The 24270-nt window shown below is 31.1% G+C and overlaps 1 protein-coding gene across 1 annotated transcript; it reads left to right on the top strand.

Moving 5' to 3' along the window:
- The first annotated feature begins 20050 nt into the window (after positions 1 to 20050).
- On the top strand, positions 20051 to 23009 carry LOC100251623 (cinnamoyl-CoA reductase 1). Its single transcript, XM_002273418.4, has 5 exons — positions 20051 to 20271; positions 20407 to 20561; positions 20765 to 20950; positions 21146 to 21498; positions 22630 to 23009. Exons 1-5 carry the CDS (start codon positions 20133 to 20135, stop codon positions 22811 to 22813), a joined length of 1017 nt encoding a protein of 338 aa, XP_002273454.1. The 5' UTR covers positions 20051 to 20132; the 3' UTR covers positions 22814 to 23009.
- Positions 23010 to 24270: the final 1261 nt, after the last annotated feature.

Raw genomic sequence — 24270 nt, 5'->3', positions numbered from 1 at the left:
ATTTTATTCGGGAGAAAGTATGCAACCATGATATTAAAGTCCAACATGTCTCAACCATGGATCAAATAGCGGATGTCTTCACCAAAGGCCAAACTGCAAAGCATTTTCAATATCTCAAGGGCAAATTAAGGGTTTTTCAAAACCCCATTAATTCGAGAGGGGGTGTTAGACTATCAAAATCTTTAACAGAAATTCCAAAAGCATCTGCACCCATTCCTCACTCTATCCATTCTGTTACTGATTCAAAATGATCCAACTGTTAGCATTATTTTCTCCTACAAATGTGTATTTGATTGTTTCCTTATCTTTGCTCATACTTGTGTTCCTTATTATACGCTTGTCAGTTCAATTGTACAACTATAAATATAATGAAAAACTACACAGCTTGTGTGCGAGAGCCAAGTCAAAGATATATTGTGTGTTCATCTTTCTGTTGAGTTGTTAAGGTTTTACAGAATCAACTATCCAATGTTTGAGCGAGCATATTGAGATTGTTGCACGCTTCATCCCTCATATCAACACTTCTATCATTCCCCAATGTACACACAAATACAAAGACAGGGATTCGAACACCGTGCAGGAAAATGAATAGAGAACAAATAAAAACGAAGTAAAACTCAGAGAAGAAAAGAGTAGAAGATGTCGATCAATAAACATAAATAGCCCCACTTCAAATATTAATCCATGGGTTGGACAGAGGGAACAATGCAGAATAGGATTTAAACGAAAAAAAAGTATGATCAAATTCAGGCATAGAGTCATATTTATCAGAAGACATCAATGACAAATAAAAGAATTGAAATCAAAATAGGGCAAACAAATAAACAACCAATCTCAACAGAACAACTTGTGTCCACACCAAACATAAAAGACTGAACATTCAGAAACGACCAAATGAAGGAATCGAATATGGGTAGGAACACTGAGAGTAACAAGAAGCATACCTGGACAATCTTGGTTGCAATCGCTCTTTCCCCCCTCTTGTGCACTTCCCCCAAAATCCATCAAATACCCTGTTCCTTTTTTTCTCTCCTTTCTTCCCAAATCCTTTAAAAAAAAAACCCTTTCTGCTGAAGGAAAATCCCCTTTCTTTTCTTTTTCCCTTTTCCTTCCTTTTTTTGCCCAAAACCTCTCTCCACCCCCATCTCTTGCACCCCCTCTGCATTTTTTCTATTTTTCTTCGATGCCTTACCTTTTTAATTATGCGTGTGATGGCCTTTCTAGAATGGAAAGTATGGCTGCCAATATGGAATGCATGGCTAACTGTGTATGACGTCTTTGATTCTATCCTCCCAAAGAATCTCTCATACAATCGCGATATTTCTTTATTAGAAATCGACCCATAGGAGTGCTCAAATTCAGTTCGTGCACGATCCATGATCTCATACAAAAACATATAATTAAAATTAAAGTAAGAATGATATAATTGAAAATTCAAAAACAGAATTATACAATTAAAATAAGGTAAGCCAATCACACGCATATTTGAGAAGAATGAAATATTACTTCATGCAATATAAAATATATATATATATATATATATATATATATATATATATATTATAAAAGTAAATAATAATCATATTTACGTGAAATTTTTAACTCTTGTCAAATTAGAATAAAAATAAATTCTACTTTAATCATAATTTTCTCTAAAACAAGTATTAAAGCTAGCATAAGCTCAAATATGACCATCTAATAAAATTTAAAAAAAATATTCTAGTAAAAAATGAAATCAAACTTGTAAACTCTAAAATATTCAAGTTTAAAAATATATTGTATAATGATAGCTATATGCGCATATTTATTTTCTAATAAAAATTTACATATCAAATAAGAAGTAATTAATTATTTTTAATTAATTTAACTAATATAAATATATATATAATTAATTGTTTATTATTTAATAAACAAGTATATCTTATTATTTTTCGAAGTGTTTGTTTATGAATATGATCTAATTAAATAAAATTTGCTTGGTAAGATTTTTTTCTCAAACTTCAAAAAATAATAAAATATTAATCACACAGTATTTTTGTAGACCCCCATTTTGGGAGTCATTCTTGCAGCTGATGCTTGACAAGTGTCACCATCTCGCATGGCCACGTGTCACTCCCGGATTAGTCAATATGAGATCAAAATAGTGGCATTGATGAAGCAATCAGAATAGGACACCTGTCAAGAGGATATACTAAAATCCTCAGGTCGTTATGGAGGAGCGTCTGGCAGCTGCAGGAGAGAGAGGTTGCTTTTTGGACTGGTTTGTTGAGAGATATTTGGGGGATTCAGGGATTACATTTTTTAGAGAGGGTAGGGGACCCCCAGCTGAGAGCTTGATGCCGTCTGCATGAAGCGTGCAGCAACAATGAGGGTAGTTGGGCAGGCCATACTGGCTGATGCATGAACAAAAGAAGAAAAAAAAAAAAAGGAGAGAAACAAGAGAGAAGGAAGGGGGAGAAGAGAGGAGTTTTTCTGAGAGTTTTGAGGGAAAGAGTATGAGGAACTTGAGGAGGAAGCTAAGAACAGAGGAGCGTAGAGTTGCTGGGAAGAGTCCAGGACACAAAGCTAAGAAGGGAGATTTCCAAGTATGACCATTTGTTTTTTTTTGGATATTTTCCATTTTTTTTCATACTGTCCAGGGCTGATTCTCAGTGATTTTTCATTTTTGCCTGTTGGGTTGTTCCGTTTTGGTGATTATTGATTAAATATTGGAAGAGCTTGCTGTGTTTTATGCCCTATTCTGATGAGTATTTTCCATCTTAACTCACTGGATGTTGGACCCATGGATGAAATGATGAAATGGGTCCGATATGTTGGTTAAAGTCTTCATGTTTTTCTTCTTGTTGCTATCCTGTTATCTCCTTGTTTTCTTTTCCTCCCTGAGTGCATACTCAAGGCTTTCACAACCAGCAAATGCCCAAGGTTGCATACTACCAGGCATATTCGTCGGCTAGACGTGGAGGCACATCTGCTAGTGGCCTGCTCATTGTGTTTATGTCCATGCACATGTCTTCACTCTGCATGACCCCTATCTCTATTCCCACGCAAGTGTATCGTCATCTCATCCCCATGTTTTCTTCTTTTATCCTCCATACCCATCGTTCATCTATCCACCTCTCTCTCTAGGTCGTCATACCCATTTCCTCACTCAAGCTTGCAGGAATCAAGCATCCTCCACCACACCCATCTTCCCCTCATTCATTCTCCATCCCACTCCCTCGCTTACATGGAGTCTCACGAGTGCATGCCATCCTTCACTCCTTCACATACCCATTAAAACCACTCACCCAAGCCCCCATATCCATACAACCCATACCTATCCTTCATGCTACTCATAACCATGTTCTACCATACCCATGTGTACACCCATTTAACCATACCACCAAACCCGTTTCTCTCTCTAAACCTTCACCTACCTGTGGGATCCTCCCTAAAAATTGTCACGTGGCTCCCTCTCCCTTGGACACGCAGACGGCCCCTTGCGACACGTGGCATCGCTCATTCCACCCGGACATCTCACATCTGGAATTCTTCCCCGCCGACATTCCATCCAAGTATCTCACATCTGGAATTCTTCCCCGCCGACATTTCATCCGAGTATCTCACATCCGGAATTCTTCTCCGCCAACATTCCATCCGGGTATCTCACATTCGGAATTCTTCTCCGCCGACATTCCACCCGGATATATCACATCCGGAATTCTTCTCAGCCGACATTCCACCCGGACATCTCACATTCGGAATTCTTCCCCCGCCGACATTCCACCTGGATATCTCACATCCGGAATTCTGTCCGTCCGACGTTCAACCTTCTCCGGATATCTCACATCCGGAATTCTGTTCGGCCGACATTCCACCTTCTTCGGATGTCTCGCATCCGGAATTCTGTCCGGCCGACGCTCCACCTTTTTCTTCATCCTTAGAGCATTTTCTTGAGGTTCCCAAGATCTCATTTTCAATAAATTTTGCCGCCATTTTCTTCTCGGCATGTAACTTTAACAACTTCCGTGATTTTAAAATGTTTTAAAATAAGTGTGAATTTATTTTCATAATTCTTAGTGATAGAATTTGCTAAGCTGATTCACCCAATAGTAAACGGGCTTTGGTGGGGGCCCCACATATGTGACTGGTCGATTGATTGACTTGATTATCATACATAATTGATTTATCCTATTCTTTGATATGTATGCTATTGTTTCTTAATTGAGCACTAACCTTCCTTCTTGATAGCGCATGGTGGCTCACTGCCCAGGTACGCATTCACATCCACTCAGGTCATTTTCTGTATGCATGTTTAGATTCTCACATGTGCATGATCACTCTGAGTATTCACTGATTCCCTCATCAATTGTCATGATTGCTTCATTTTATTAGTAGAGACCCGACTTTAGGGGCTTAGAGGGGTGCTACGGTCTTTACCGTACCTTCCCGATAAGTAACCTGACCCCCGAACCCGATCTGATTTTTCGTAGACCAACCTTTTCCAAAACAAGGAGTCACACTTAGGGTTTTTCTTTCTTATTTTGTTTATCCTTTAAAAATAAAACAAAAATAAGTGGCGACTCCAAGTCATATCATTTTTCAAAATAAAAAATCGAGCTCGTCATCGAGTGGGGAACGCATGAGCACGAAATGCGGGGTCCACAATTTTCTAAACTTTTAAAAAAAGTAAAATAATAATCATATTTAGATGAGATTTTCAACTCTTGTCAAATTAGAATAAAAAGAAATTATATTTTAATCATAATTTTCTTTAAAAAAATATTAAAGCTAGGCAAGTAGTACTATTTATAATAATAATAATAATAATAATAATAATAATAATAATAAAAAGGTAAATCCAATTTTATGACACCATACTTCAAAAAAAAAACTTATTTTTAAATTAAAAAATATAAATTTAAATAACAAGTATTGAATATGAAGATCAATAGGAGCATCAAGTACCATGAAATAACAATCTCTCCTACATAGGTCAATAGCTGATTTGTGAAAGACTAATAAAAAATAATAATAATTCTATTCTGGTTCTACACACCTCTGTTTGTTTTGTTAAGCCATTGACATCAGCTTTCTCCAATTTGTTTGGTTACCGAGAAAATTGTTTTCCCATTTGGGTCAACTACATTACTAAATAGATGCATAAAAATGAGTCAATTATAATCATACCCGACTTACATCCCGTCATCTTGCATCATAAAAAAATTATATTTTATTAATATCTTTCAAATAAATAAATATTATTAATCTTATCCAAATTTTCAAATTCCTAAAATAAGGTTAATTTCTAAATAACTAAAGCAGAAAAGAAAAAAAAACAGACAGAAATACCCTTGACCTCAAAACTATACATTTGTTCTCTCATGTGTTTACCATTTTTTTTACTACTATGGGACAAGTTCTATAAATAAAATTTAGAAGTTTTCACTACAGAGGTCAAACGTTGAAGGCAAAAAGTTTATTTAGTGTCCTACAAACGTCTCTCTCTCTCTCTCTCTCTCTCAAAGGTATGACTTTTTAATACATGCTTTAGAATAAAGAATTAATTCTCATGTTTTATCTTCTATTCCTATGCAAATGTAATAAAATTTTAAAAATTTTATCCAATTATATTTTCCTTTGTTTTATATAAACAATTTATTTATTTATTTATATAGAATTATAAATAAAGATAAATTAATTATAAATTCAAGATTTAGTTATTTTATAATTATGACAATGTCATAAAAGTAGGATTTATCGTTTTGCAACGTTTATAAATACAGATTAAAATATAGCTTTAGAATAAAGAATTAATTCTCATGTTTTATCTTCTATTCCTATGCAAATGTAATAAAATTTTAAAAAATTTATCCAATTATATTTTCCTTTGTTTTATATAAACAATTTATTTATTTATTTATATAGAATTATAAATAAAGATAAATTAATTATAAATTCAAGATTTAGTTATTTTATAATTATGACAATGTCATAAAAGTGGGATTTATCGTTTTGCAACGTTTATAAATACAGATTAAAATATAGCCTTTATATTTTAATTTAATAACAATTAGATTTCTCATATAAATAAAATTACTATTTTAGTTTTCTACAAATTTATGAAATGTTGTGTTGAAAAAAAACCTATTCAAACAAAATTAATAATTAAAAAAAACTTATCAAATAAATCATATTTATGTAACATTAATTTTATTACCTAACTTGCCCACGTGCCTTGCACATGGAACCAACCTAGTAGAAGTTAAAAACTTAAAACAAGGAAGGAAAGGAGGGTCTAAATTTTTAAGCCCTAAGCGCCCTTAACTGCCCTACCCAAAGCCAAATTCTCTCTTGCTTAGCACCATAGCCTATTAAGAGAAATGTTGAAAATGGGAACTTGTGTTGGCGCTTTTACTAGTTTCCATCCTTTTTGGCATTGAAGATAACACGAAAAAGCAAAGGGCAATGGTGGTGGATGCCAATTGATTGAAAATTAAGTAGAGGCCGAATTGTACTCCCATGTTGCTTATTTGGCTTAATTTGTTGGTCTCCATGTCATATGTCTCGCCTTATTAGTCGTCCTTTAATTGTTAGTACTATTAATTCACTCTACTCTCTCATGATATTGAGTTTGATGGCTAGGAATTGGTAGTCCATGAATTGAAAGAAAATTTAGGTATATGAAAGTTGTCTTGGCAAGGTTTTGATTAATGCATGGTCCATGATCCATCTTTGCCTCCCAATTGCTTTCGGATTTTGCATATGCATACATACATATAATAGTGGAAATTTACTCTAAAAATTGATCACATGCTCTGAGTTAATGTTTGTGTCTAATCTTAGTGGATATTTGGTAAACCAACTTAATAATTTAAAGTGATTTAATAATTTAATTTAAGTTATCAAGTAAATTAAATATGTTTGATAAAATAATTTAATAATATAATTTAAAGTAAAAAATAATTTTAAGTAATAAGTAAAAACAATTAACTTATTCTTAAATCTACATCTTTATTTTACTTTTTTATCATTATTTGTCATAATTTTTTTCACGATCTCTTTTACTACTCCATGACCTCCATTGTTATTTAACCTATTTTGCCTAAGTTATAATTTATGAGGATGAATGTGTCAATTTGATGATTTGAAAGAAATTTTAAGTTAATTTTATCAAACAACCTTAATACTTAAAGTAAAAATTAAGTAATAAGTTTTAAGTTAACAACTTAAGTATAATTTAACTTAAAGTCAACTTGAGTTATTAAGTGATAAGTATTAAGTTTTACCAAACACCCCCTTAGTATAGTATTGATCTAATAGGAGAAGTAAAGCTATCTAAGAGGTTGATCTTAAAGCTAAGTTAATTTGCATTTAATGACTTGGACAAATTTTGTATTCCTATTATACTAGTGAATGAATATAAGAACTTTGACAAGCCACATAAATTAAGCCTAAAGTCTTGAATTAGAAAAAGACCTAAACCAAACAGATGATGATAAATCACAAATTAGGAGGATTCAAAATAGTATTAGGCTTCAATCTAGAATGTTACCTTCCATAGCCATGATATTAGAGTTACCAAACAAACATGATACCATATGAAAAAAAGACAAGTTGATAGGGCATGTTGTTTGATTTGTGGACTTACCGTGAAATTAATACTAGTACATATTATTAAAAATTTCAAATAATTCTATAGCAAAATATTTTAAAAAAATTTGTGGTAAGGTTTTTTTTTTTTTAAATTATTTTGAGCAAAACATAAGTATATTTTTGTTAGTGTTTTTATTGTTTGATTCGATATATTATGAATATCAATAATTGCTTATTTAATGGATGATACAAAAAGCATTGTTTTTAAATCATGAAGTTTATTATAATCCAAAAAATTTCTATATATTTTACTCTTGTAACCAAACTTTCTAGAATTTCTATATACTACCAACACAATGACATATTTAGCTACAAGAGCAGGGAGATGAGGGAAGAGGAGTTTGATTTTGGAGGTATAAGAGACATACAAACATATTAGAGTGGCAAGAAAATGAAAGAATGTGTAGGGGAAAGGGGGTGTCCAGCCTCTAGCTGCCAACATTTAGTTTACAATCCCCTAATCCAAATAGCATAATCTCAATTAGACAAGAGAATTGTGATTTAGGGATAGATGAATATCATAATGGATCTAAAGATCACATATTTTGCACAATTGATGCTAAGGATATAAAATGTAAGAGACAAAATATCTTTAATCATCAAACATTTAAATAATACTTACAAGTAAAAATCTTATCTGCGACTCTATGAATTCCTTCCACCAAGCCATTGAATCATAGTTGTTTGATAGTATTTTTTAAAAACACTTTTATCCTTAGAAGAATTACAATAATGAAACTCTTGAGAAAACACTTTTAATTGCGGTTGCACTATTTTAAAAAACAAAACCTTAAATATAAAAGGGTTAAATATATAATAAACGCAAACTTGTCAATCATCACAAAAAAAAAAAAAAAAAAAAAAATCTCCATGAATTGAAAGAAAATTTAGGTATATGAAAGTTGTCTTGGCAAGATTTTGATTCATGCATGGTCCATGATCCATCTTTGCCTCCCAATTGCTTTCGGATTTTGCATATGCATACATACATATAATAGTGGAAATTTACTCTAAAAATTGATCACATGCTCTGAGTTAATGTTTGTACCTAATCTTAGTGGATATTTGGTAAACCAACTTAATAATTTAAAGTGATTTAATAATTTAATTTAAGTTATCAAGTAAATTAAATATGTTTGATAAAATAACTTAATAATATAATTTAAAGTAAAAAATAATTTTAAGTAATAAGTAAAAACAATTAACTTATTCTTAAATTTACATCTTTATTTTACTTTTTTATCATTATTTGTCATAATTTTCTTCACGATCTCTTTTACTACTCCATGACCTCCATTGTTATTTAACCTCTTTTGCCTAAGTTATAATTCATGAGGATGAATGTGTCAATTTGATGATTTAAAAGAAATTTTAAGTTAATTTTATTAAACAACCTTAATACTTAAAGTAAAAATTAAGTAATAAGTTTTAAGTTAACAACTTAAGTATAATTTAACTTAAAGTTAACTTGAGTTATTAAGTAATAAGTAATAAGTTTTAAGTTAACAACTTAAGTATAATTTAACTTAAAGTCAACTTGAGTTATTAAGTGATAAGTATTAAGTTTTACCAAACATCCCCTTAATATAGTTTTGATCTAATAGGAGAAGTAAAGCTATCTAAGAGGTTGATCTTAAAGCTAAGTTAATTTGCATTTAATGACTTGGACAACTTTTGTATTCCTATTATACTAGTGAATGAATATAAGAACTTTGACAAGCCACATAAATTAAGCCTAAAGTCTTGAATTAGAAAAAGACCTAAACCAAACAGATGATGATAAATCACAAATTAGGAGGATTCAAAATAGTATTGGGCTTCAATCTAGAATGTTACCTTCCATAGCCATGATATCGGAGTTACCAAACAAACATGATACCATATGAGAAAAAGACAAGTTGATAAGGCATGTTGTTTGATTTGTGGACTTACCATGAAATTAATACTAGTACATATTATTAAAAATTTCAAATAATTCTATAGCAAAATATTTAAAAAAAAATTGTGGTAAGGCTTCTTCTTCTTCTTTTTTAATTATTTTTAGCAAAACATAAGTATATTTTTGTCAGTGTTTTTATTGTTTGATTCAATATATTATGAATATCAATAATTGCTTATTTAATGAATGATACATAAAACATTGTTTTTAAATCACGAAGTTGATTATAATCCAAAAAATTTCTATGTATTTTACTCTTGTAGCCAAACTTTCTAGATTTTCTATATACTACTAACACAATGACATATTTAGCTATAAGAGCAGGGAGATGAGGGAAGAGGAGTTTGATTTTGGAGGTATAAGATACATACAAACATACTGAAGTGGCAAGAAAATGAAAGAAAGTGTAGGGGAAAGGGGGTGTCCAGCCTCTAGCTGCCAACATTCAGTTTACAATCCCTTAATCCAAATAGCATAATCTTAATTAGTTGAAATTGTACAAGAGAATTGTGATTTAGGGATAGATGAATATGATTGATGCTAAGGACATAAAATGTAAGAGACAAAATATATTTAATCATCAAACATTTAAATAATACTTACAAGTTTAAATCTTATTCAACACTCTATGAATTCCTCCCACCAGGCCATTGAATCATATCGTTCGATGGTATTTTTAAAAAACACTTTTACCCTTAAAAGTGTTTTTGATAAAATTTTGAAAACATTTTTAAAACTTTGAAAAATCACTTGTAGTATTAAAAAAAACATCACTTATATCATTTTTTGGAGAAATACTTATAAGGTGATTCTCCTCAAATTACTTCTAAGAGAAAACTAACAAACTAATAATACTAAGAGTACGATTGCCAGTGATTATAGGAAGTGTTTATAATATTTTTAATATTTGAAGAATGAAAATTTTCAAGTTACAGATGTTAGAAACACTTCCTAGAATCACTACCAAACGCACTCTAAAAGTCTATTTGATAATGATTTTAAGAAACACTTTTAATATTTCTAATAAGTGAAAATTTTTATCATTTGAGTGTTAGAAGTATTATAAACACTTTGTAAAATCACTCTTAAACGTATTTTAAAAGTCTGTATGATAATGATTTTGAGAAATGTTTCTAATATTTTTAACACTTCAAAAATAAAAATTTTCAAGTGTTAACAAGGTTAAAAACACTTCTCATAATCATTGTCAAACACACTCTAAGAATGTACAAGACAATGGAAGAATTAAAGTCTTTTGCATCTACTTTACTACTTTTACCTTGCTTCTTTCCATCAACCTAGGGTTGTAGACTTCCAAGAAAGACATATCAGATACTCATCCCATGCATATTTATGCACCCGCATGTTAGCGCTTTGAATCCCTATGGGTGTACAAGGCAACGAAGGAATTAAAGGCTTTCGCATCTACTTTACTACTTTTGCCCTTCTTCTTTCGATCACCCTAGGGTTGTAGACTTCCAAGAAAGACATACCAGATATTCATCCCATTCATATTTATGCACCCCCATGTTAGAGCTTTGAATCCCTATGGGTGTATAAGGTAACTCATGGTGAATGAATTTGAGTGTTTCTCTATGATTTACTAACTTATTTTCCTCACCAAATCACTCAAAACATTTTAATTAATGGCAAAAGTAGTGCTAAATTTTATTTTCAAAATTTAAAATATCCAATAAATATAAAATAGATTTTTATTTTGAGATAAATTAAAAACGGAAGAAAAAAATTATACTTTGAATTAAAATTTATTTATTTTTATTTTTTAGTTGATTTGTAAACATTTTAAAAATAAATAGGAAAATTAAAAAAATTTAGTTGAATCTTAAGATAAAATTTTACTATCACAAAAATTTTTAAATTTAAGATCATAAAACTTTTTTAATAACTCAAAATTTAAAATAAAATATTTCTAAAATCATTACCTTTTTAATGTAACCCTCTAAAAGTTTTTGTATTTTGTATGAAAGTTATTATTATTATTTTTTGTTCTCAAATTTTGTCTTAAAATTTAATTAAAATATTTTAATTAAGATATTAAAATATTCAATATTTTTACTTATATCAAATGCATCATATTTTGGATCTCATAATAGACGGTATTTTAGGGATTTTTGAATACTGACACAAAAAAAAAAAAAAAAAATCTTCACAGCAATTTAACAATTTATTTTTTCTGTAAGTCATGTGGATTTAAAGAACTAAACCAGACACGTATGTAGTGGGAGACTTGGTTTTGATGTACAACCAAGGGTCTCCAAAAAGCCCGCGGCCTGCGGCCTAGCCCAGCGGGCTAAAGCCCGGCCCGAGCCCATTTCTGGATGGGTCGGGCCATGGGCCCCAAATTAGGCCTAGCCCTGCTCGACGGGCCGGCCCGTAGGCATAGGCTCGCCACTTTAAAATATATATATATAAAATATTCAAGAAATAGAAAATGTTACATTAATAAAAATATTCATTGTTAACTATTTTATTCATTGAATGTATACATTACATTTGAAAATATGGGAAAAGTTTACATTACTACAAAATAAATACATCCCAACTAGGTTGGTACCTACTTGTTTGTCAATCATTTGTACTTTTCAACCATAAAAATAAAAATAAAAATATGACATACATTTAGTAAAATATTTTAATCATTATCTCTTGGCGGTGATGGCGAACTAGTGAAATTGAAATGTTGTTATACTCTTATTATATAACCAATCATTTCTTCACGACAATAAGATTCAACATAAGAAAATGTTTTAAAATTTCCACTTTCATCTTTACCTAATTGCATATAATTTATAATATCTACATTATTTTTAGTTTTACAATTTTCATGATGCCTTTTTAAATGACTTGTACCTGCATTTGAGCCACCACTAAGAAGTTTGTTATAAATTTTACATTTTGCTTTTATTTCTTTTTTATTATTTTCTAAATTTATTTCTATTCTATCAAAAAAATTTCATATATTTGAAGTAAATTTTTTGCTATCATATGCATTAGATGAAAAACAAGAACCACTTGCCATAATTATAATTATTGATAAAATATTATGCTAAAAATAATAAATGTAAAATTAAAATGTAACAAATAAATAAAAGAAAAAGTGAAGTATGTTACTGAATTGGAGAACCGAAGCAGAAATTCCTTCAAATTTGAACTCTTTGAACCACCAATGTTTGTTTTTCACCACCAATAATATTGAATAATTTGAGACAAAATGCAATAATCGGAAATATTGTGGAATGGAAGAGAGCTTAAGAGTTGAGAGAATAGAAAAAAAATTGAGGGTATTTAATATTTATAGGGATTTAAATATTAGGATTTAATTTTTTTTTTTTTTTTAAATTTCAAGACCGTTCAATAGTCATAATATTGAATTATGAGTGGCAGGCATGTTCAACGGTCATGTGACCGTTGAACAGCCAGCTTACTTTTATTTTTTTTCAAAAATCATACAACATTTCTAATATATATTTAACTAATGCAAAATAGTTACACAAAAGAGGGCTAGCTCAGTTGGTGGCTAGCTCCCTTATGGATTCATAAGGGCCCCTTCTCTTCAAAACTGAAAACTATTTTAATTTTTACCCAAGCCCGCCCGGGCAGCCCTCCCATCCGCCCCAGTCGGCCCGCCGGGCAGCCCGCCCCAGCCGGCTCGCCGGGCAACCCACCCCAACCGGCCCGCCGGGTAGCCCGTCCAGTTTGAGGGCCCACAGGCCGGGCCACGGGCCTTAGATATACCAAGGACCCGGCTCGGCCCGGCCCATTGACCAGTCAACGGGCTCAGTGGCCCGCCCCGGGCTGGGCCATGGGCCTTACTCCTCCGGGCCTGGCAGCCCGCCCCGGCCCGTTGGAGACCCTTATGTACAACATTGCTAGCCTAATTGCATAGGCTAGTCATAAACATTCTATTAATATATGATTATGTAAGTAGATTGAGTTGAGATGTAGGGTGGGCCGTCGAAGCACTTTCAATTGAATTATATTATTATAATTATAAAACTATATATTATATATGATATTATCTGAGGAGAGGATGTAACATGCAAAATTAAAGTAGTTGGTATTGAAGCTCTTATTGTCTTACACCTTAATTTAACGCCAAACAACATTATCTATATCATGGATGAAAATTTTGGAAAAAATTAACAAAATTTTGTTGAAATTTCGTGTTTCAGTGAGAGGCGATACAAAAAACGAAAAGAAATATCGGAAAAAATAGGCAAAAATCAACCGATATTTAGGCAATTTTTTAAGAAAATCGTCTGAGATGGCAAAATATCGTCGATATTTAGGTGAAATCAACGACGAGAAAATACGGTACGCATAGCTTGCTCACCTGTCACCACTGGGCTACCTTGTCTTTTAATGTATGATGTGCACTAGAAGAATATATAATAAGATAGTGATAAAAACAAAATATTTTAATAAATAAATTTATTCTCATTATTTTATTCTTAAATTTAATTTAATGGACCATTAAAAATATAAAAATTATAGTGATAATTTTCTTAACTTTTTTTATATCATTTATATATTAATTAAATATAAATATGAAAAAAATTTATATGTATATCATCATTTATTTTATATCATTTAATACAATTGAATTAAATGAATCATAATTTTAATATTAAATATATATTTTAAAATTAAACATATTATAATTAAATATCATAATATTATTGTGGAATAATATTTGACGTAATTTAATAATAAATGTACACATATAAAATTCATATATTTTTATTGACGTATATAATATTATTATCAAATATATATTAAATTTTTAAACAAAATAAATTTAAAATGTCTATTATATTTCTAATTATATTTTTATAAGATTTTTCTTATATTTTCATAAGTTTTAATCAATTTTAAGTTTATTGATATTTTTTTCTAAAATATCCATCAATATATCGATAAAATCAAAATAATGATATATATATATATATATATATATATATATATATATATATATATATATATATATATATATATGTGATTAACAATATTTTCATGAATGATCTATATCATATAAGAGAAGTGAAACAAATACTTTAATGGAATCATTCATCCAACATTCTTGCTTCCTTTTACTACATAGGGCCTTCTCTAATAGGGGAAAACCACCCTTCTCTCTCTCTCTCTCTCTCTCTCTCCATTTTCGTCTAATGACCCGGCCTCCCTAGCTCTTCCACTGTCATGGGACCCTTTTTTTAATGAGAAAATTGCTCTCTCTCTCTCTCTCCCCTTCCTTTGGCCTCTCAATCATTTTTTTTTTCTCCCTTAATTTTCAAAGTTTGTTCTACATTGGTGGGGCTTGAAAGCTACTGATTAGTTAATGCCACTTGAAGATTGTATTGAAATTCATAAGATGGAGAATAGGACCACCATTGGGTAGGTGATGTTCTTTTCACATATATGATACAACAACATCATTAATTAAATCCACTTACCAATGGATGAGTGGTGTTTCATTTTGACTTTGTATTAATTTTCAACCAAAATAAAACTTCTAAAAATATGTTCTTTTTTCTTTTAATTCTAATTCTTTAAATGCTAGTATGTTTTAAATATATATGTGAAAACCAAATAGCTTATTATTAGAATTAATCGGTTAAAATGAATGAAATAATTCTCAAAATTGTGAAACCAACCCTTCTGATGTTTGTATTTTAAAAATAACTCATTTTTTATATAAATGTCTCTTACTATTTCAAGTATTTACATTAGGTTTTAAAAAGAAAAATTATTTTTACAAGAAAAGAATGAAGACTTTTTTTGTCCAAATAAGGTTAAAAAAAATGAAGAGTTAAATTTCAAAAAATTAGGTTTTCAATGACTCTTTTAATCAAATAACTCTTATTATTATGTAAATTAATTATCAACTTCACCTTGTTGCCTCGACCAAGTGGTATCCATTATCACAATAGTGTGTGGAGCATTTGACATTTAATAGTAGAAAAAATGTGATTGTGTTAAGGGTGTTAATTGTTAATGTTAATCAAATCACGCACATATATGAGTAGAAAATAAAGAAAAAGACAAAAATTTTAGCATGACTTGACGATCAATGTGATCCTTACGTTCACAAAGTGCACTAACATTTAACAATTCATTAATGAAAACGAATTAGAAGAATTACAATAATAAAACTTCTAAGAAAACACTTTCAATTGCGATTGTACTATTTTAAAAAACAAAACCCTAAATATAAAAGGGTTAAATATATAATAAACGCAAACTTGTCAATCATCACAAATAAAAAATAAAAAAATCTCCAAGGTACACTGCCCCCTTCAACCCCTGCAAATTGACTGATTAAATTTATCCCTGTGAGCTTAGCAATGAGCTTGACCTCAATGAGCTAATCGGATAATGCGATTCCTGGCATCCCGAGTAAAGTGCAACAAAATTGATTCAAACTTCACAATCCAACTGTTAATATTTTAAAGTTTTTGAGTTAAATTATAATTTAGCATGGTTGATATAAGTTTTGTTTCAAGAGTTCTCCAAGTCATTTATTTTTTATCTACCGGAAAATACATGAGGTGAGAGGAGATTGCTAGTAACTTATTAATTTTTAAAGTTCAATTCATCTATGCATAGCGTGTAAGAGAGAAGTAAAACTGATTGAATTAAAATTAATAAGGCTTTGTTTGATATCTGCTTTTGAAAATAGTTTTTTTTTCTTCAAAATAAAGAAATAGAAAAACATATCTTACCATTAGAAAATGAAAATTAATTTTTTATTTTTAAAAACAAAAAATATAACATTTTCATAAATCAATTTTTAGTTGTTTTCAAAACTATTTTAAAAAATAATTATATAAATATAGAAAATAATGAAAAATAAAGCACTATATAAACATTATTTTAAAATATATTTAAAAATATAAAATGTTATCAAACAAACATTTGTTTTATAAAACATTAAAAAATTATTTTAAAAAATTATTCTCGTAAATTATTTGTAAAAACTATTTTCAAAAATGGATATTAAACAAGACCTAAATTTTTCCTACAACCTCATAAATTAAAAGAATCCATTCAAAAGTCATAAAATTTAGAAACAAACATTTTTACTCACCTTTTTTCACAGCATAATGTATTTCTCAAACAAGACACACACACACAAAAAAAAAGAAGGTGAAATTCAAATTTATTTTTATTTAATTTCAAGTAAACTAAATTTGGGATTATATCTGCCATTGATACAAGACCACTTTGTCAATGGGCTCTGCCAAACACTGGAGTTGGTATTGTGATAAGTCAATACACTAAAATCAGAATAGGGAGTAGGTAAAAGACAAAGCATCACCATGTCAAAATAGAAGGAATAAGCATGGAGAAGTTGAAGGCACATATATGTTAGGTACAACAGCACAGAATCCATGGCGGGGAGGCATCGATCCCCACAGACCAAGGAAATAGGAGTAGTTTGTGGGTCAAAATAAGAGGCACCCGACTTGCTCATTTGCCTACACGTCTACTAATTTTTAATGTGTCATGTTTAAGGGGTCTGTTTCTTGTCTAGTGGTCGATTTGCTGGTAAGGAAAAAATGAGTCATGGAAATGTGACATCAATTTTATAGTTTACAATTTTAACTTTTAGGTTAATGTTTCATGACTTAAGATGATTGTAAGTTGAATTGTATCTTAAATTGTTAAGTTATATTAAATTATTAAATTGATTTATCATAATTTTTTTAAAAATTTTTCGGTTATAATATCAAGTTATTTATCAAATATGTTTAATAATTTAAACTAAATTAATAAATTATATGAAGTAATTAAATTAATTTGTTGAATACCCTCTTAATTGATCTATTAAACGACTCTATATAAAAATTCAGATATATGTGTTAATCAAACTACACACACAAGTAGAAAATAATGAAAAATACAAGATTTTTAACATGGTTTGACCATCAATGTGATCTCCACATTCACAAAGTGTATCAACGCTCAAAGAATCCATTAATCTAAAAGAACGAAAAAGAATACAATGTTGAAACTCTTAAAAACTATTTTCAATTGCGGTTTTACTCTTTAAAAATAAAAATCTTAAAACATAAAATAGTTAAATATATAATAGAGACAAACTCATCATTCTCAATAGGGAGCTTGACCCCGACATTTCAAATAAAACACAATAAAATTAATTTAGATTTATAATCCAACAATATAAAATTTAAGAAAAAAAAACATGGGCTATAATTCATATTAAAAAAATCACATAGCAAGACTACAAACATATTGCTTTTAATTTTAAATTTTATTTTTAAAATGAAAGCTTTATTATGTCATTTTTATGAGTAATTTTAATTTATTATTTGATAATAAATCATATTAACCTTAGCATTTTTGGAGTTTTGGATTAAGGAAATGTGTTTGAAAACATGCATTATATTAAAAAACCTATGATCCCATCAAAGTTTGATAGAACTTCTTATTCAATATCTTGGAAAGCAATATTAGTACAAATTTCAAAGAAGCTAAAGAATAGAAGGTTTTTGAAGAAAAGCAAAATGAGGTCAATCTAGTGGAATAAATACGTAGAAATGTTAAAAAAGAAAAAAGAAATTCATTTGAGAATCAAATTATCTTATGTCAACCAAGATGGACAAACGATGAATGGAAGTCAAGCTAAAGGTTGGTGAGATTGATGAAAGACAATGAGATCTTTGAGGAACTCTGCTCGCCAAGGTTTTCCAACTACCTGAGAAAGGTGCCGAGGGGGTATAATCTGAGAAAGATATCATTGGACGTCAAGTGGCCAAAGGTTTACACGTACAAACAATACTCCTAAAGGTCTACACATTACTGACTTGGCCTACCTTTCAATATCTATCTATGGTGAAACAAAAGGCATTGAGGGGCGCTTTATCACCTAGTGCTTGAAGACCAATTGGTCTAGGAGTCACAAGCCCAAACTCATTACATGAACTATGATTGAATGTTAAGTATTACCCACTTAGAAACAAAAAAATTGAGAAGCTAGTAATTATAATCGAAATGTTTTGAAGTATCAAGAAAAAAGATTGCAAAATCAACAATGATAGAGCTAAGATGTAGTTGAAATGAATATATGAAGGATGATAATAAAAGATTCAATGTATTTTGTAGAGATGGTGAAGGGAGAAGTTGAGATTTATAGCATAATTGGGATTGCTAATGGGATAACTCAAGTTTGAATGATTAGATATACATGTATAGAAAATCTTTTGTTGAAAACTTGAATCTATTTCATGAATGGATTTCTTATAGTTGGATCTTTTCTTTTCCTTGAAGTTTTGTAACCTTTTGTTTTTATGGTTCTTTCGGAATAATTTATGGCTCCATTTTTGTGCCAATTGACTATTGATTTTAATCAAACATTGTAGGTCTCTAGTTGACATGAAAGCCAAGAAAACCCTCCTTAGTCATTTGATGAAGACCAACTTTACTAAAAATTATACCCAAAAAAAATATCAAAATCACTCTCCTTGTTTCTAGCGTTTTCTAGTTTTATTGTGAGTCAAATTTAAGTTGAATAAAAATTGGAGAAAATCCTCTCATGAAGAGACGATTTCTCTCTCTCTCTCTCTCTCTCTCTCTCTCTCTCTTTAAGAAATTGTCTCTTCAAGATATGATTTTAGTGTGTAACTTTTTTAAAAAATGAATTTTAGAAATTACATATTCAAAGGATCTTTGTTATATAAATTGTCTTTAAAAGTGATGATTTAAAGACACTTTCCTTTTCCTTGAAGTTTTGTAACCTTTTGTTTTTATGGTTCTTTCGGAATAATTTATGGCTCCATTTTTGTGCCAATTGACTATTGATTTTAATCAAACATCGTAGGTCTCTAGTTGACATGAAAGCCAAGAAAACCCTCCTTGGTCATTTGATGAAGACCAACTTTACTAAAAATTATACCCAAAAAAAAATATCAAAATCACTCTCCTTGTTTCTAGCGATTTCTAGTTTTATTGTGATTCCAATTTAAGTTGAATAAAAATTGGAGAGACGATTTTTCTCTCTCCTTTTTTTTCTTTTTTCTTTTTTTAAAAAAAGTTCTCTTTAAAAGATGATTTTAGTGTGTAAAATTTTTTAAAAATGAATTTTAGAAATCGCATCTTCAAAAGATCTTTAGTATATAAATTATCTTTTAAAAAGACTATTTTAGGAGGAAGTAACTTTTTTTTTTTACTTGATAAAAATTTAGATAGATTTGGAATTATATTTGTTAGGACGTTAGTTTATGAATTATTTTTTTAAACTACCGTACTTTTATCAAACGTACGTGACCCAACCCCACTTTGTGGGGGCCGGTCTTCACCTACCCCCGGCACCACCGCCAGTGCACCACCACCACCTCACGTCGTTTGTTAACGTACATCCCCTCTCACATTTTACGGTGTTAGGTGAGTCGGTGAAACTTTTTCCCCTATAAATACAGGACTCTTCTGGCCAACTTTTCTTCATTCTGCTCTCACTTTCCTGTCTTCTGTCATTTTTTGAAATAAAGCGCCCTCCCACCAACCACTCTTCCCAATCATGCCCATTGACGCCTCTTCCCCTTCCAGCTCCGGCCAAATCGTTTGCGTCACCGGCGCCGGCGGCTTCATCGCCTCATGGATCGTCAAGCTGCTTCTTGAAAGGGGCTATACTGTTAAAGGAACTGTTAGAAATCCAGGTGGGTAGACACATGTGATGTGATTTCTAGTGAGCTAAGGTCTCATTTGTGGCATTGAAGAGGCATACCTCTGAGGCTTGCGCCATTTCTGTAACAATACTCTTTTTTTTTAATTTTATTTTTATGGGATTACAGATGATCCAAAGAATTCTCATTTGAGAGAGCTTGAAGGAGCAAAGGAGAGATTGATTTTATGCAAAGCTGATCTTATGGATTATGAGAGTCTGAAAGAGGCCATCAATGGGTGCCATGGAGTTTTCCACACTGCTTCTCCTGTCACCGATGATCCAGTGAGTTCTTATCTCTGTTTTCCCCGAGGAAAAAAGAAAGAAAAAATAAGGAATTTTATATTTGGTGCGTTGGTAGTTGGTGTAAGCAATGACAATCATTCCCACCAACAAAGTTGAAAGTGGTCCCTTTGTACCAGTCAATGGTATTCAGGATTGTCTTAGTGACCAAACAAAGAGATGATTATGTTTGTTGATTTTTGAAGGAAGAGATGGTGGAACCAGCCGTGAATGGAACAAAGAATGTGATAATAGCAGCGGCTGAGGCCAAAGTCCGGAGAGTGGTGTTCACATCATCGATTGGAGCAGTGTACATGGACCCCAACAGGAGCCCAGATCAAGTTGTGGACGAGAGCTGTTGGAGTGATCTTGAATTCTGCAAGAACACCAAGGTCTTCCCACCTATCTTTTTTTCTTCAACACTATTTACCCCTAATTTTCATCATTTTTTTTCAACATTTTCGCTTCTTCTTCAACCTATAATCATCAGACTTGTCTTTCATGTCCCAAAGGTAACGGAACGGCACTAAAATAAAATTTGACTCACCCAAAAACAAGATTTTTGATTAACTGAGAGGAAAATGCAGAATTGGTATTGTTACGGAAAGGCGGTGGCGGAGCAGGCGGCATGGGAGGTTGCGAAGGAGAAAGAGGTGGACCTTGTGGTGGTGAACCCAGTGCTGGTGCTAGGACCATTGCTTCAATCCACTGTTAATGCCAGCATTATTCACATCCTCAAGTACCTCACCGGCTCCGCCAAAACATATGCAAACTCCGTTCAAGCCTATGTCCACGTTAAGGACGTAGCCCTCGCCCACATCCTCGTTTTCGAAGCTCCCTCTGCCTCCGGCCGCTACCTCTGTGCCGAGAGCGTGCTTCACCGCGGCGATGTCGTTGAAATTTTGGCCAAGTTTTTCCCGGAGTATCCCATTCCTACAAAGTAAGTCGTCTCTCAAGTCGCTCTTTATTTTTTTTAATTTCACATTTATTTTTCATTTTCCCATTCCCCCAATTTTTTTTTTTCTTCCCAAGTTTAATTTATTAGCTTGTATCGGACAATGTACATTTTAGTACAAGACAAAAAACACTGTGCCCTCTTTGAATGGACAACGAGAAGGTGCATTTGAAGTTTCTTCGAGGTTTAAAATATCCGGATATTCCAATATACGTGGTTTCCAAAATTTGGAAAAATATTTCCATCAATATCCGTCAACTGATATTTTTCCATATTTTACTCATTTTTCTATTTTTTTTATTATTAAATAAATCAATTCTAATTATTTTATTTTTATATATATTATTATTTATTTGATAGTATTATACAAATTATATATTAATTTTTTAAATAAAAATACTTTTAAAATTTTTATTTTTATAGGTTTTTTTAATTTTTTTCATAATTTTAATTCATTTATACCTTATTAATATTTTATGTCAAAATATGGCATATTTTCTTCGATTTTATCCTATATAATCCGATATTATCTATATATATATATATATATATATATATATAATTACCGATTATTTTTTCCTTCCCATATGTTGTATTAAAAAAAAAAAACCAAAAATGGAGAATTCTGGAAAGGAGGGAGAAGAGAGGGTATGATGAGAGGGTGGTGATGGAAGCAGTACGTGTAAAATGGATAGAGATTGCATGTAGTTGTAGAGTAAATTTGTGGTGTTGGGGCAGTGGGCTTACCCACCCCCTCGACTTTTCTTATATTTTATAATTTTTATTGAACCTCAATCAATCATGCGGAGAATTGAGAAAGCGGCAGGAGAGAAAGAAAGAGTGAAGGAGAATAGTCTAGTTTTGGTGGTTCAGGGAGAGTTGTCAGTTGTGGCCCACCACTGATGTTTGTGGGAGAGTGGTGGGCCCCTCGTACTTTCACCTACTCCAATCTCTACTATGACGTGTTTCTCCTCATTGCTTAGTCAGACTTCTGGGTTCCCAATTTGTTGCCTTCTAGTGCCTGTCACGTCCACAAAAATGTAACTGTAGGCACCACCCAAAGTCCACAATTTCATCTGGCGAGTTAAGAGTTGTGTGTTTGTTTGAATGAGACAGGTGCTCAGATGAAGTGAAGCCAAGGGCCAAGCCGTACAAGTTCTCTAACCAAAAGCTGAGGGAGCTGGGGCTGGAGTTCATACCAGTGAAGCAGTGCCTCTACGAGACTGTTAAGACCCTTCAAGAGAAAGGACACGTGCCTGTCCCCCCACAGCATGACGACTCTCTTCGTATTCAGTCTTAAACTACTGAATTTCTCAGTCTCTCTCTCACTCTTCTGCTAGTGGTGGTGGTCACCGACCACACATCTTCATATTATTATTATTATCATTAGAGAGAGAGAGGGTTGTAGTAGTGGACTAAGCACTCATATCAATCCACCCCTTGTCACTTATTATAATTCATGACATGTTGGAATTATTATTATCATTTTCACAAAACATGACATTATTATAAATATTTTCATTTTTCACTATAACTTTTTCAAAGATTGAGATGTAGAGTAAATATAGAAGAGGAAATATTGTTATTGACATGCCATCCGATGCCTTCATGTCAAGTCTAGAAAAAAATGTTATAAATTAGGTGATATGACTCACTTCTTCCCTCTCACATGGATAAAAATATTATAATACGGATTGATAAAATTATTATCACGTGGAAAAAAAAAATTTTAATTTGATTCCACGTGTATCAACACTTAATAATTTATTAATAAAAAAAATAAGAAGATTTATAATAAAAGATAAGATTTTTAATATGGTTGAATGACCCTAACACCAAATGTACCAATATTCAATAATTTATTAATAAAAAAAAAGAATAAAAAATGTTATAATGAAATATAAAAATTTTAACATAAAAATTTTAACGTAGTGGGATGATAAATGTAATTCCTATATCATGAAGTGTACCAATGTTAAATAATTCGTTAAGAAAAAAAGAATAAAAAAAGTTACAATGGTAAAGTTCTTGAAAAAATACTTCTCAACTTACTGCTAAAAAAAAATTTGTTAATCATCATATAAAAAGATAATTTCAAGGGGTACTATCCCTTCAACTCCCATAAGTTGTTCGAGCAGCTCAACCAATCCCTGATATCCCGAGTAAAATGTAATAAAACCGATTCAGTAGTTTAATTAATTTTCGATATCTTAAGTAAAACATAACAAAATTGATTCACACTTTACAATCCAATAACGTTCACATATCAATCAAAATTGTAGTAACTAATCCCATGTTTTATTTTCAAAATCACTTAAATTAATAATTTTTAGACCTAGTACCCTTTTGAGAATCCATATCAATATTGATAATCCATTGATATTGAATCCACGTACATGAAAATTTCCCAATAGAATTTTCATATATACAAAAACCACAATCTATCTATCAACTACAATAAAAGGAACTACACATAGTATATTGGACGAATGCTTCTTTTTGTAAGTCTTATGATAGATTGCTTTGACTAAGCGGCGTAAATGTTTGAACATATACACTTGTTTTTCATATTTCACGTGCCTTAGAACTTTTGATTGCTTTCACTTACTCTCAAGTCTTAAAGTATTCATAGCCTGCATGATCAAAGACTAAATACGACTAAATCATATATTTTAATTATTATTATTATTATTTTAAATTTAAAACATATTTATCTAAATTGCCAAACTTTGTCATCAATGTGAATATATAATTTTT

This window comes from Vitis vinifera, chromosome 9 (assembly GCF_030704535.1).
Source record: "Vitis vinifera cultivar Pinot Noir 40024 chromosome 9, ASM3070453v1".
NCBI classification, from domain to species: Eukaryota; Viridiplantae; Streptophyta; class Magnoliopsida; order Vitales; family Vitaceae; genus Vitis; species Vitis vinifera.
The sequence above is the reverse complement of the archived record's forward strand: the minus strand, read 5'-3'. Positions and strand labels throughout refer to the sequence as shown.

What these genes read in the sequence shown, in the direction of transcription:
- LOC100251623 (XM_002273418.4), top strand. Translation starts at nt 20,133, where the DNA reads ATGCCCATTGACGCCTCTTCCCCTTCCAGCTCCGGCCAAATCGTTTGC. An exon ending in CTCCTGTCACCGATGATCCA is followed by an intron (nt 20,562 to 20,764) that starts GTGAGTTCTTAT and finishes TGATTTTTGAAG; the next exon opens with GAAGAGATGGTGGAACCAGC. An exon ending in AATTCTGCAAGAACACCAAG is followed by an intron (nt 20,951 to 21,145) that starts GTCTTCCCACCT and finishes AGGAAAATGCAG; the next exon opens with AATTGGTATTGTTACGGAAA.